Source organism: Aethalodelphis obliquidens, unplaced genomic scaffold (genome assembly GCF_003676395.1).
Source record: "Aethalodelphis obliquidens isolate GAN/ISIS:26980383/991018 unplaced genomic scaffold, ASM367639v1 scaffold21, whole genome shotgun sequence".
NCBI classification, from domain to species: Eukaryota; Metazoa; Chordata; class Mammalia; order Artiodactyla; family Delphinidae; genus Aethalodelphis; species Aethalodelphis obliquidens.
Genome location: NW_020837965.1, coordinates 6733226 through 6748969, shown reverse-complemented (window position 1 = coordinate 6748969; position 15744 = coordinate 6733226). Strand labels below are relative to the sequence as shown.

Sequence of the window (15744 nt, the reverse complement as noted above, 5' to 3'; positions counted from 1 at the left end):
GGAACCCCAACATTTTGAAGTGGGGAAGGAGGAGACACCAGCAAAGGAGAATGAGAAAGACTGACCAGCATGGTTGGAGGACAGCTGGGAGTGTGGTATCACAGAGCCCAGAGGAAGAGGGTTTGGATAAAAATAGAATAATCCACTATTTTGAATAGTGGATTATTGTGTATGTTTAGCTATAAGATGCAATTACCGCAGCTTTAGCACAGTGTTAAACATACCGTATTTATTGAATGAATGGGTAGCTTTGTATCTTTGGAAACCTAGCTCATGGTCACTAACAGAAGCAATGTTTATGTTCTACCACCCCAATTCATATCAGGGAATAAAATCTAAACATGAATTAAGAAGCTGTCTCAGAGGACAAATATTGAGCTTTGGCAGGAAAAGTTTGAAAAGGCATTGGAGAGATGATTAGAAGTGGGGATGATGAAGTGTGAGTTCTCTGTAGCCCTAGATCAGTCTATTCACCAAATCACATGGTCAGAAAGGGGTAGAGAGAGGGCAGCTGAAGAAGGAAATATATTCACGAAACAGAATAACATTACGCTCTTTAACTGCTGATGTGCTCACTGAGGCATTTCAATAAGCACTGGCAACATGCACTGACATTTGAAATCAGTGCTCCTTAGTTTTGTACCTACCCTTGCAGCAAATCCAACATGGTGAAGAGCTATTTCCTAAATAAATCAGAGGGCTTTAATTCTGTGCTCAGGAATCCCAGGAAATTTTGGTTGACAGTACCATGCGGTCTGTGGATTAAACAAATTATTGATGTTTGGCACTCAAAGTCTTTATTTATCCTTCATGTTGACTAGAACCATTTGCAGATAATAATGTTGGATATATAGTAGGAAAATTTGAAGAATGCAAGATGCATTATTCTCTTACTTTCTAAGATATTAGGCTCTCAATACCTCATATATATAAGGAAAGTATCTTTTTAAAAACCCATTTTCAAATTCATCCTTGTTGTAGTCATTGTATTTAATAGTTTCCTTTGCTTTTGGAAGTTAACACTTTTGCTCAGAGAGGGAAAATGGATATTTATAAGAGAAATATTAACAACTAGAACCTTTATGAGAAAAAGGCTGTAATAAAACAAAACAGTTGCTTTTAAGAGATGCAGGATTTATATAGAGCTTTATCACAAATCAGTTGCCTTGAGTTTTTGGTGAGTGGGGCAGAGAAGCAAAATGGGTGATAAATGGACATTATATTTGGAGTCTGGAGATTTGGTTTTGAATTTTAACTGTTGTTCTTAATGACCTGAATTCTCAATTTTCTTGGGTATTGTTCTACTTTCTTTGGTTTTAATTCACTGTTCCTTTATACATTTATTGTGAAAGATATATAAATGAATTATTTTCAGCCTTTTTTCTAATATATATATTTTCTTCTGGGTATAACTTAAATTGCATCCTACAGGTTTTGATTTGTCATATTTTTATTGACAATTAGTTAAAATTATTTTCTAGTACCTGTTGGGATTTCTTCTTTGATCCATGATTATTTAGAAGTGTACTACCTACTAGTCAGAGAATATGGTTGATTTTAATTTTTTGTAAGCTACTGAGATATTAATTTCTTATGAGTATGATTATTTACTTTTTTGGTATATATGTTCTATCAGATTAAGCTATATTAAACTCCCACTATGATTGTGGATTTATCTATTTTATTTTTTTAGTTCTGTTACTTTCTGCTTTATATGGTTTGAAGCTATGCTCTTATAGACATTCAAGGTTAGAATCATTATATCTTTTTGGTACAGTGTATAGTAATCCTTTTATATCGTAGTAAAATTTCTTTTTATATATAGCAAGGCTTCATGCTTTATATATATTGGTATATTTATATCAATTTTCTCTTGGTTACTGTTTGCATGTTAATATTTTCATGATTACATTTTCTATCTTTCTATATCTTTACATTTAAGGTATGTCTCTTATAAGCAGCATCTTTAATTAACCTATTTGGCAATCTTTGTATTTTAATTGGAGTGTTTAGTCCTTTTATGCACTTAATGTAAATATTGGTTATTTGGAGTTAAATCTACTATTTGTTCCAGAAGTTCTTTATTTCTTCTAATTTCTTGCCCTTTTTGTATTAATTTTTATTATTCCATTCCTCACTATTATTAGCTTGTTATTTATCCATTCTTTTACAGTTATTTTAGTTTTTGCCCTATGGATTAGAATATTTATTCGTTATTTGTAAAAGTCTAATATAAGTTAGTGCTTTTACCATTTCCCAGACAATTCAACGAACTTAGAATGCATTAATACTATTTAAAACCCTCCCATCGCTTTGTTTGCTATTGTGTATTTGAATTCTGTGTATACAGGCAGTCCTTGCTTTGCATGGTTCCCATATGCATGAGGTTCAGTTACCATTATTTAGTTAAATTTAAATAATAACTGGTTCCAACCACATGGTTCAAGTTTGTTACCACAATATATTAACTATGAGTAATTGCATAAAGTACAAACTTTGCTGCCAGATCTTCAGTCCACGCATCACTATGTAAGTAACAGATGCACATCATGATAGGTGATCAATTACACTGCTCCTTTCAAAGTCATTGGTGATAGGTCACCTAGCATCTATTATTCAGTTCATACACAAACAATAAGGTGTGCAGTTGTGTTGCCTCCATGACTCTCAGTGATAAACCCACACAACATTTTATAAAAGAGGATAATTGAAAGAGGCAATTGACCAACAAAGATGGAAGAAACAAAGAAACAAAATGTGATAGTGCTGGAAGTGAAATTTGAATAAATGTAAATAGAATCATAGAAACTGCTAACCATGGGAACGTCCTTACTGCTACCATTTGAGAGACTCTAGACATTTAATAAGAGGAACTTAAGTGAAGGTGCATTATTGACATAAATAAGAAAAGTGGTTGTGAATAAAAGAATGAAGATGTCCCCAAAGAAATGATGCTGGTAAAAAAAAGAACTTACATTAAAGGGACTCTCAGAAATATTTTGACATTGAAAGAACAGAGGATAGATATTGGAAGCTGATCCAGACCTAGAAAGGAGTATGACAATTTGCCAAGACAGTGACGTGATACTCTCTTGTAAGTTATATATACAACAGAGAAAAATGTGTGTGCTATTCAAACTACTCTTGATAAGCTTTTTAGAAAGAAATAAAACATTTTACTTCTAAATGCTCCTAACGTTTAAAATTACAATGTGCTAAAAATATTAGTTTTACTATTTTTACTTTCCCCATGCATTTATAACCCAATAGTAAGAGAGATTTTAATGTTTTGACAAGAATTTTTGTCACAAAAAGTAATCTTTTTATCATTGATTAAGATCGCTTTGCACAGTTTCAGCATGCACAGTTTTATTATCCAACACTATCATGCAGAGCAAAGACTGCCTGTTTTTTAAACCCCATAAGACGTTTTGTTTTGTTTTGTACAGTCGAGGTTAATTTACATTTAGCTCTTTTGTTCGTTTGTTTTTGTTTTTTGCTTTTCATTCCCTCCTGTACCTCTGTGCTATCAGGTAGGATTATTTTCCTTTTGCCTTAATAATTCCCTTTAGCAGTTTCTTTAATATGAGCCTAATGGTGATGAATCCTCTCAGCTTTTGTTTGCTTGAAATGTCTTTCTTTTGTCTTCAATTTCAGAGAATCTTTTTGTTAGGTTGGCTGATATTTGCTGTTGTTATTTTTGTGGTTCTCCTTTTTGCAGATATCTTACTTTTTGCTTTGTGGATTCCATCATTTCTGTTGAAAAGTGAGCTTTCAGTCATGTTGTTACTTCTTTGAAAGTATTATGTATTTTTTTCCTCTGGCTGCTTTTTATGATTTTCTCTTTCTTTGATTTTTTAGCACTTTTACTATGATGTGCCTTGTTGTGGTTTTCTTTGTATTTATCCTTTAGGGGTTTGCAGTACTGCTTACATTTGTGACTTGATGTCTCATGAATTTTGGAAATTTTCTTTCAAATATTGCTTCTTTCATTCTTTCTCTTATTTTTCTTGGGATCCAGTAATAGGTATGCTAGACTTTTTAGTGTGGCACATATTTCTTTTTCTCTCCATGCTTCAGCTTGGATAAATTCTTCTGACCTAACTTCTAGGTTACTTACTCTCTTTTGACCTATGTATATCTGTTGTTAAACTCATGTATTTAGGTTTTATTTTAGTTATTGAATTTTTAAATTCTAGAGTTTCCATTTGATCCTTTCAAAAATATTTTCCAGTTCTATTCTAAAATTCTCTATCTTGGCAATTAAATTTTTGAATGTCTTGATCATAGTTATTTTGAAGTCTGTCTGATAACTCCAATATTTGAATCTCTTGTGGATCATTTTCTATTGTCTGTTTTCTTCTCTTGATTTTTGCCATAAATTCTTTATTTTTGATTTTTTTTGTATGCTTGGTTATTTTTTATTGAAAGCTGAGCTTTAGTCTTTGTGAGGACTGATCTATTTCCCATTATACCATACTTCTGGGATGAAGCTCTTTTTGGCATCCCAGCTAAAATCCTTGGGTGTTTACCAGGAACCATCTCCTTAGTAAGCCTTGAACTCCAGTTTTTATTTCCCTAGCTCTATGAGACTGCCTAAACCTCTGGGCAGCCTCTCAGCTGTTGTTTACAGTTTAGAAAATACTTCAAGAGGAAAGTAATCAAATGTTGTTTTGGGGATTTGCTTCTCTCCCCTTAAGTTCTTGCTGCCTTCATAACACTCAAATACCTTTAAACAGATTTTTTTCCAGCTCCTCTAGTTGTTTTCAAACCAATGGTTGATATAATAATGTCCGCTAGCCTACCATAGCTGGAGACAACTTTCTGGGCCTCAGTATTCTTAACACATTATTGTCTGGGGGATTTTTGCAGAAACTAATACCTGTGGCCATAATACGTCTCTGGTCAAAAATGTGTTAAAGGCAGCGTACTGTATTACATAGGGAAAGAAGACTTGAGTCACATATTTATGAAGTAAAACCTCTGACCCTATCCATTAGTAACTCTGTGACCTAGGATAATGTATTTAGTCTCTCTACATTTATGCTTTTCTTAAATAAATAATATAAATGATAATCTCTACTTCACAGGGTTGTTTTTTGAAGGTTAAATAAATAAAGTACTTAAATGTTCAGCATAATGTTTAGAACATACTAAGTATTCATAGATTTTGAATAGAACATAGTATTTTTGTTCTTCATCAAGAAAAGAGAGTTAATATTTCATAATACATGGCTGCTTAAAAGAATGTAATGTGATTATTTGTGTAAAACTTTTTATAGATTGCAAGGTACTACAGAAATAAAAACAATAATTATTTATGAAGTGTATTGATTGGTTTTATGTGGGAGGCACTGTGCTAAATGCTTACATGCATTATGTCATTCAATATTTATAATAAGCATATTAAGTTGGAACTCTTATTACCATTATTTTACAAATGAGGAAACTGAGGTTAGGAAGGATTACATGACATGTCCAAGGTTAGATAATGAGATTGCTGTGACCTAACCACTAGACCACCAGGGAACATCAAGGTTAGACAATGACAGGCAAAGAAACCAGGGTTTTAACCCAACTCTGACCAACTCCAAAGCCAGAGCTCTTAACTCCACTCCTGTTCTAATCTCACAAGGCTACATTTCTCTTTCCTAAATGAGGGGAAAAAGTTAGTTTTTGCAGAAACTTGCACAGGCCCTGGAATCCAGTAGGTGGTCAGTAAATATTTATTGACTTACTGATATCCGTGTCAATAAAATCTGTTGACACAGTAGTAATAGAAAGAAATGACAATTCAAAAAGAGGACTTCTAATTTTGTCTTTAACTTCCAGCCATGCAAGTTAGAATTAGGATGAATTAACATAAACTGAGAGTGAGAACAAGTTAAGAATTGAATATAAATGGAAATTCTGACCCATGTTCTAGTTGCTATTGTCATCTGGAGCCCCCAAATTATCAATTAAGAGTGGCTGTGGCTTGGATTCATGCTTCACTTTTCATTGTACTTACATGTGAGTCATTTTACTCAAATTGTAGAAGGAATGTGATTCCAGCCGCTGCAGAGTTGCATCTATTGACAAGTAGCTGAACATCACAAAAATATAAAACAAAGTAGAAAGTTAGTAGGGTTGTGAACTGCAAACATACTATTAATTTTGATATAACTTCTTTGTCAGGGGCTTCCCAGGTCATGCAACATGCGCAACCCTCATGGTTTCTCCCTAATTATGTTAAAATTAGTTATTACTTTTTTAAGATCCTGTTTTATCTGAAAGTTTCCCAATTCATTGGACCTATTCATTCTTCTGGTTTCATTCAACAGATACTTCCTTTAGAAGCTTTCTCCAAATTTCCTGATTAGGTCAAATCTTGCATAGTATATCCTCATGGCACCATGAACTTCTCCTTCCACTAATTATCACAATGAAACTTTGCAAGTGTTTGGATGATATGTGATTGATGTCTCATTAGAGTACCAGTTCTCTGAAATGGGGAACTGTCTGTTTCTGATGGATACTGAAGGTACACTCAAAGTACCTTTCATATTGCTTGTCATGTAGTAGACTTCCAATAAATATGGATTAAGTGAATGACTGAGTGAATGAATGAACAGGTGACTTACTCAAAATAGCAGAAAATGAAAGACGTTAGAAAAGAATTCACCAATAAATAAGAGGCATTTTTAATGGAGTAGCTAATTGCATGAGGTCAGAGATGTAGTTACAAAGAAGATGAAGAAAAAGCCACATTTCTCTAGTGGAACATTCCATAGGGTGGTGACTATATATTCTCTCAAGACTTCTCTTCTTGATTTTGAGAGGCTGAAAACTCAATATTTATTTTGAAATTTGTAACTGAAAGGCAACACAAATAAAAGTTTTAAGTACTAAAAAGGAGAAAAGAGAAACTTCTAAATACAACTTGTCAAGAATACATAAGGGATGATGTTTCAAAAAGTCTCCTAAATTCTATCTTGTAATAAGAATGACTAATGCAGCCAAATTCAATGATGGCTTTTTATTGAGAGGCATTTCTATGACATTTGGGAAAATTAATGATTAACAGATGGTGTCCACCTGTGGCCGTAGCAGAGCTTCTCAACCCTGGCCATACAACTGAACTATTTGGGAGGCTTTTAAAACATAAGATGTCCAAGACTCGGTCCAGGATAATTAATTCAGAGTATTTAAGGGATGGGGCAAACATTTTTATTTTTAAAAAGCTTCCCAGATGATTCTAATGCGCAGGCAGGGTTAAGAACCACTGGCCTATAGTTTGAATTGAATCTGCCAGTAAAATATTTTCATTAATACAATTTTTATAAAAGGAGTGCTGACTGTTCCATTTGAGTGTTTTTCTCATGGGTATTGTGTGTATTCTAAAGGTCCTGTGCTTTCTGTTTTGAATTATCTACTCTAAACAATTATCCTTTGGTTTATCAGGTCTCCCAAGTCATTGCCACTTGTGGATAACATTACATAAATTATTTTGATCCAAATATCATACCTCTAACATAGAGGGAACCACTGAAGATGTTGAAAAGAATTAATTTATTGTGTAGAGATTGTGGGGATTTATAATGGATGAAGCTGAGCCATCTGAAGTACAAGATTAATTTTGAAGGCTGCAAACTTGTTTTCCTAACTTTGCATCATATCCACTGCTCCAAATTTTCTCCCGAATTTCTTAGTTTAGGAGGTGCAAAGCTTTCTTAAGGTTTTAGTCATTCATCACATGTCATGATCACTGAAGTTCCAATTTCTCCAACTGAATGTTACCTCCTTAGAGGACTCTTATAGCTTGGTTGCGAAGACAACATATAGGAACCATTTATTCAGTGGGATAAGAGCAGTGATTCCCTACTTGCTTATCCCATTTTTATAATCAGGAAAAATCAGATCCCACCTCCTCCTCATATTTCTTCTAAGCATGCAAGTCTCATGTAATAACTAGATTATAGATGATTAATATCATTAATCATCCAAAATAGGATCTTTTTGTGAGTTAATGCAGGGTGCTATTAATAATTATGCCAGAATAATAGGTGGGAATTTGTACTGTTCCACGCAAAGCTACCTGGTGATCTCTTGCCCCGTAGATGTGACAGCTCCCTAACTATTATTTAGGTATGTGTGTATGCTTTCATTCAACAAATATCTATTAAACATTCACTATATGTCAGTAAATGAGCATTGACCATTCAGACCTGTTCCCTAGCTTCAAGGAACTCACAGTAGTGGGAGATACAGACAGGTAAATGGGATTAACATGTAGAGTGATAAATTCTCTGATGGGGTTCAGGGCACACTTAACCCAGACTGGAGAATCTAAACATAGTCCCCCTGGAAGAGTCCTCATCAGGACCTTCAAATCTGCCTGGATGCTCTGAATATCTCAGTCAAACTTCCTTCTTTTATTGCCCATCATTTTATTTCAAACCTTCTCAAATTTCTAACTCTGCCCTTTCTACCCAAATATTAGTAGATAATCTTTTTAATAATTTGTAGAAAATATTGAAACCTTGAGATGAGAATTCCTGGAATCCCTCTCTAATAAGCCTATTAATTTACCTGCACCTGCCCCATCTCTAACTACTATTTCTCGTTATAGTACAAAAGGTATCCATCTTCCTGTAAAAGGTCAATCCCTCTATTTGGACCCCATTCCCTCCTGCCTTCTTAGGGACCTCATGTTCTTAAAATTGTTCTTTCTTCAGTTTTTTTTTTAAGCCTCTCCTCTTTGATGCCTTTCCCTGGTCCCAGTTACTTCTACCTGTTTATGACTCTCAAGTCTTAATCTCTACCAAAATCTCTCCTGAGTGCCCCTACATACCCAGAATTTCCAGTTCTCCTTAGTCTACTTTGATTTTTTTTCCTTTTTGCCATATCCATATTCCCTTCTGTATTAATATATTTATTTATTATGTTTTTGGTTCCTTGCCTATTTCTTTTCGTTCGAATGTGAACTCCACAGGGGCATGGCTCTCTGTGCATTTGTTCCCTGATGTATCCCTATCTCTTGGAAAAATGATTGATATATACCAGGGACTGAATAAATATTTCTTGAATGAATTAATAAAAGAATTTTATCCTGATATCTATTAGACATAGCTGCTGGATGCCTCAAAGGCACCTCAAATGCCACAGGCCCCAAATTGAATTCCTAACTTACCCCCTGTCCCTCCACAGCAAATGCACAGAAAACTTCTCTACCTTGGCAAATGTGCTCATCAACCACACAGGTGTCCTAGTCAGAAATGTCGTTGAAATTCTCCATCTGTTTCCCCCTTCAAAATCAACCAACTTTTAAGTTTGTCCGCTCTCCCTTATTTCTCAAACCTGGCCACTTTTTCTTTATTCCCACTCAGCCTTCACCATTCAACCTGCCGTTCCCTCTCCCCAGGCACTGCATCGACCTCCTCACTAACATCCTGTCTCCAGCCTTGCTCCACTTCCACCCCTTTTCCACAGCCCAGCCAGGGAATATTTCTAAAACATCTGATCTCTCACTTCCCTGCTTATAATCGTTCTGTGGCTTGGTCCTTAGGGAAGATTTCAAACTCCTTCAAATGATTCACAAGGCCCTGTACTCACTTCCCTCCCAATTTTGTTTTTCTCTACTGTCCCCACTCCCAGCCTAAGCTCCAGCCTCAACAAACTTATTTTTAACTTCACTGACATCCCTTTTCTCTTCTGCTTGGAACTATCTTTCCATCTTTTGTTTTTTGGCCAGATAATACACATTGCAAATTAGGCACCATTTCCTCCAGGAAGCCTTCCCTGACCCCACCCCATACCCAGGTAACAGACCTCTCATATGAGTTCCCAGGTCACCCTAGAACTGACCCCATCATGGCACTTATCACTCTCTTAGGAAGGAAACTGGAGGCTCCATAAGTATTGTCTACTGTTGTACGTGACACATCTAGCAAAGCGCCAGGCACAAAGTAGGGCTCAATAAATATTCATTGAATGAATGAATGAATGAATAGAGCCAAGTAGAGACACCAAATAGGCAATTGTATAGGGGAGATCAGGGAAAAGGAAGAGCTAAAGGGGAATTTGAGGCTTTTAGCTTTCAGACCACTAAATGGTGCTGCTGTTACAAGAAGGAGTAGAGAGGGAACAGTTTAGGAGGAAGATGATGAGTTTATTTTGGATATGTTGTTTGAAGTGTCTGTGGGACATCAAGGTGACACTATTTGGAAGGAAGTTTGTAATACAGGCCTGAGCTGCAGGAACAACTCAGGGGTAGAGATACTCATTTAGGAATTAGTTGTATTAGGTAATAGTGAAGCCAAAGGAATGGGAGTTTTCATTCAAGGTGCGGAGGGTATAAAGGAATTAGGACAAAATAAACAAAGAACTGGTATGTAAGTAACTGAATGAAATGAAATGAAATGAAATAGGAATCCAGGAGAGGAAATTGAGGAAGAGTAGCCAGGGTAAGATGTTAAAAAGAGGGAGAGAACAACAGCAGGGAAACCAAAGGAGGCAAGAATTTGAAAAAGGAAGGGCTGGTAGAAAAAAAAAAACTGCAGAGATGTTCAGCTGGGATGGTTTCTCAGTCTCAGCACTACTGACATTGTAGACTAGATAATGCTTTGTTGGAGGTGGGGGGCATCCTATGCCTTGTAGGATGTTGAGTACATCCTTCACCTCTACCCCTTAGATGACAGTAGCACCCTTCTCTCCAGTTGTGACAACCAAAAACATCAAATGCTCCTGACATGACACAATGGACACTCAATAAATGGTAATGAAATGAATAAATTTAGCCGGAGACCACACGGGCTGGTGGTAATGTCATTGGTAGGCCTGGATTATCTGCATTGCTTGTCAGAATCAACTAAATGAAATAAAGACCTGGCTCATTTCAGACACATACACTCTTTGTCAGTGCAACATGGAACCCCTTTTTCTCCTCACTCTTGAGTGTATAGCAATTCAGTTTTCTACGATTTCAAATTTTCAAATTAATTTTAGTTATTTTTTAAAGTGAGAAGTCTGAAATCACTGGCTACATTTATGACAAAATGTAAACGTTTGTACTAGCGGTGAAAAGAAAATCAAGAATTGGTAACTGGGATAGATAGATTAGAGATAGATATATAGATCTGTTTATGGGAGAGAGTCCTGGCTAAGGTTTTGCCACATCTCAAAATATATTGAAATACATCAAGAATTATTAAATTCTTAAGGCCAAAGGAATTTAAATTTACTTTAGGTTTAAAAAATCATTTAGGAATTAGGGAATAAATATGTAGCCAAATCAAATAAACATCTTGTACATAAACTTCATATATATTGGAAATGTAGAATGTTATTGACTTATGCAAGTGCGATATATAACAAGTATTTTTCTTGATAGAACACATTTAGAAAATAACACGTCACAATTGCAAACTTCTCTTTATATTAAAAAAAATTGACTTACATCCTGGAAATATTGGGCAGATTTGAAAATGCATGACTGGGAATGGTTTTCAGATGAGTCTCTATAAACTTCCTATGAAAATAACAGTTACACAATTAGAGTTTAAATCATTAGACTTTTCTAGTAACCCACCTTAATTATACAGAACACATTATTAGAAGCATGACAATCCTTACAATGTATACTTTATCATACATAAGCAAGAAAACAATTTTTCCCCCAACAAAACAAGAATTGAGAGTGAGAATCAAATGCAGACAATAAATCTTCAAACTTTGCCTTTGAATTATCAGTGAACTAGTGTGCCTTGTATAACATCATATTTAATTTGTTAATGGAAGGGCAACATAATATATTCATAAGTTTATTAGGACTACTGAATTCACGGTCAATGGAAATATCTTGAAATGCCACCAGAGTATGTATTAAGAGGATTAAATGCATTTGATACATCTTAAAGATTAAATACAGTGGTATGATTATAATCTTTTTGCCCAAGCAAAGGTCTCTTCAACCATTACCTTGATCTTATCGTCAACTTGCTGCAATTTGGAAATAAATGACTGACAAGGAGCTAATTCTTCTCAGGATCATGATGTCTTTGTTGCATATGCAACCAAAAGGTTGTGCCTTTTCTTCCAGTTTGCTTTTTTGTTACTTTTCAGAGTGGTTTCCTTACTCAATGAGACCTCTTTATGCATTCCAGTATGTCTCCACCTTGATCCTCCATTTTTTATTGTCTTTCTTTGTTACAGCAACTGCTTGAATAGAATTCTGTATGGAGAAAGGTGTACTTACTGTTCTAAGCTGGCTTTGCAAAAAGCCAATGCCTCACCATGCTTATCCTCTTCTCCGAGGGTCTGTTTTTGCCATTTAAATGTTGGTAATTACACATTGTTCATTTGCTACCTTTTTAAAAGACATCATACTGAGATTGTGTATTTTTCCTTCTAGGCTGCAGGGTTTTTTCTCAGTAATCTATTTCCTTGATCTATGTACTCTTTGAACTACTAATTTTTGCAGTGATTGAAATATATTTAGAATTTCTGGTTTCTGGTTCTGCATGACTGGAGCCTGGAAGTCACCCCTCCCTCCTAACAGTAAGCAAAAAGTTGAACAGACTGAAAAATCAACAGCTCTTCTTGGATCTGTGTGACAGGGGAAGACATAGGGCAAACCACTGTCCCCAGGACTGGAGAGACAGGTAAATACAAGGAGTCCCTACTTCCCAGAGCAGAGACTCATGAGCAAAAACTATAAGGGGGAACCAGTGCCAGGGCAGGGTAGGAAAACCTGAGCTGTGATTGACCAATTGCCAGAGGTGCAGTGCAGACAACTCTGAGAGCTGGAAATTCTAGGAGAACCTAGTCACAGGCGGACTTCCACAATTTTGTGAGATTTACCTCCAGGAGTTCCACAAGCTTCTAAGAGTAAACACTAGGGAAAAATCCCATTGTGCTTCTGTCACAGGGAGGGGAAAAGGAACCATCTGGAAATACGGTTGACCCTTTAACAATGGAGGGGTTAGTTAGGGGCACCAATGCCCACACAGTCGGAAATCCACTTATAACTTTATAGTTGGCCTTCAGTATCTGCAGTTCTGCATCTGCAACCAACCACTGCTGGATCAAGTAGTATTGTAGTATTTACTACTGAAGAAAATCCACGAATGAGTGGACCCATGCAGTTCAAAGCCATGTTGTTCAAGGGCCAACTGTACATCAGAGCACTCTGTTCTTTTTAACAAGGCCTACCCTCAGGGGAAACTAGTTATCCAGACCCTGTGGAAGGGAAATACACAACTCCAGCTCACTCTAGCCATTCTGCCCTACCTAAGGGGGAGAGAAAAAACCTGAGAAACACTTGTGAAGTTCACATTCCAGAGGCATAGGCTCACTAAAATACCTAATCACAGGAATATAGCACACTACCCCTCCCCTGACATCTTATCACCACGTTACTAAGACCTATTTATAGCCATTCCTTTTACCCAGTACATCATGTCTGTCTATCAAGAAATACATCTGTAACTTACCTAATCAAAGCCTCAGTAAAACCAAATTAATTTATAAAAGGGGGCAGAGGGAGGCAACCTGAATGATAAAAGGGTAGATTGTCAGCCCTTTGCAACACTGGTGATTCAGCATAAAGTGCAATATGCCTTCATATGATTCCAGAAATTCAGGTCCCATAGATGACCTGTACTCCCTCACAGGTCTCCCACTTACATTCCCTTAATTGGATTGATTAAAAGCCTGTTGGTCCAGATCCAAGTTTCTGAAGTTAAAAAGAAATGAGAATAACAAGTCGTTGGGACTAAAATCTCCCAGTAAAATTGGGCCATGCCTAAGAAAAACAAAGGATAAGGTACACGCCTGTTGGGTATCACCCGAAGAGACTTGCTTAAGCTCACAGATAGTCTTACTTATAGAGCATGTCCTAAGGCATGGATATTGAGGGCATATTTATCTAAGATTTTGCATGCTGCTTGTAGGTAATGCGGATTTAATTTGTAACTTTCATTGGCTAAAAATTTGGGGGTTTATTCTGTCTTTATAAGTAAAGAAACTATACTTAATTTAAAAGAAAATTAGAGTAACAATGGTTTCAGAGAAGTTTGACTTGGAACAGAAATAACATCTAAATGCAATTTAATAGCCTTTGGTTAAAGTTTCAAATAATGTTTATATCGTTTTCCAATATATGAATTTCTGAAATTTGTAATACACGTTTCTTGGATTCTCTCTTTCTCTTTCACACACGTAAACACACACACACTTTAAGTCAGAACAAAGATCTTTTACCTACTACTGAGTTAGTTGTAGTTGATGGAGTTCAGGACACACTATCCCAAAACATATTGTGTTGGCATACTGAATACTTTAAGCTGGGGGAATCTGAGAAGCAGAGGTGTAGGAAGGATTCTCTGACTCCCCTTCACACTCTGAAGCAAGCCCTAAGACCCTCATGTGAGAGGTGCCCTCCCTGGAGGAAAGGAGCAGCCTTATCACAGAAGACAGAGGGATGCCGAGGGGATTCTGAATAAACAGACCTTGCAAGTTTCCCCTAGTTTACTATTCTCAGCTCATACGCCTTTGTCCTATCACATTTTCCCACCACTTTCCTATCATCATTAAACCTAGCATAAGAATGCTCAAGTTTCATCACTTCTTCAAGTCTTCATTTCTTCATAAATGCTCCCATGTCATGTAAAACTTGCATTAAGTATATTTGTATGCTTTTCTCTTGCCACTCTGTGTTTGGTTACAAAGCCCTAGCTGAGAACCTAGAGGAGTAGAAGGGAAATATTTTTTTTTCCTCACCTACATGCAGAATGTGTTTTAAAAGACAATCATTTTTGAAATGCTAACATTTTGCTTGATTGCACAAACAAGATATTCTTCTCAGCCAAATTTCTCATCAAAGAAAGCCACCCATATAAATGCACTGATAAGAATTACGTATCTCAGTACAGCTGTCTTACTAATGATACAATATGCACAATATTCTTTCCATTGTCTACATTTTCAAAAGCAGAACTTTATTCAAAGAATTTTGTGACATGTGATTACTGCTTTTTTTTTTTTTTTTTTGCTTTACACGGGCATCTCACTGTTGTGGTCTCTCCCGTGGTGGAGCGCAGGCTCAGCGGCCATGGCTCACGGGCCCAGCTGCTCCGCGGCATGTGGGATCTTCCCGGACCGGGGCACGAACCCATGTCCCCTGCATCGGCAGGCGGACTCTCAACCACTGCGCCACCAGGGAAGCCCGTGATTACTGCTTTAAAAGCAGATGGGAGAGGAAAGAAAGCAAATGATTGTAATTATTTGGCCAAAATGTTTTATTTTACTTTCAGAATACATTTTGAATATTTTTGGAAGAGAAAAATACATATCTAAGAGTATATTCTTTTGATAAATACATTAGAAAAGCTTCAAGGTGTTATACTATTATCCAAAGGATTAGCATCAAAATAATGTTTATTTCGTATGAAAATACACCAGGTACAGAAGAGACTCTGCTTTTTTTTTTTTTTTTTTTGATGGTTCAAAATAAGAAGGCAATGATTATTCTCTCTAAAATAGAATGGGGGCTTCCCTGGTGGCGCAGTGGTTGAGAGTCCGCCTGCCGATGCAGGGGACACGGGTTCGTGCCCGGGTCCAGGAGGATCCCACATGCTGCGGAGCGGCTGGGCCCGTGAGCCATGGCCGCTGAGCCTGCGCGTCCGGAGCCTGTGCTCTGCAACGGGAGAGGCCACAACAGTGAGAGGCCCGCGTACTGAAAAAAAAAAAAAAAAAAAAAAAAAA

The 15744-nt window shown here is 36.5% G+C and overlaps 1 protein-coding gene across 1 annotated transcript in view; it reads right to left on the bottom strand.

Moving 5' to 3' along the window:
- TSHR (thyroid stimulating hormone receptor) overlaps nucleotides 1-15744 on the bottom strand; it is a 166950-nt gene that overhangs the window by 63073 nt on the left and 88133 nt on the right. Inside the window, exons 3-4 of the mRNA XM_027120220.1 lie at nucleotides 11438-11509; nucleotides 6011-6085 (exon numbers count right to left, since the gene is read on the bottom strand). Of these exons, the coding sequence (XP_026976021.1) occupies nucleotides 6011-6085; nucleotides 11438-11509 (147 nt within the window). The remainder of the gene's footprint in view (nucleotides 1-6010; nucleotides 6086-11437; nucleotides 11510-15744) is intronic.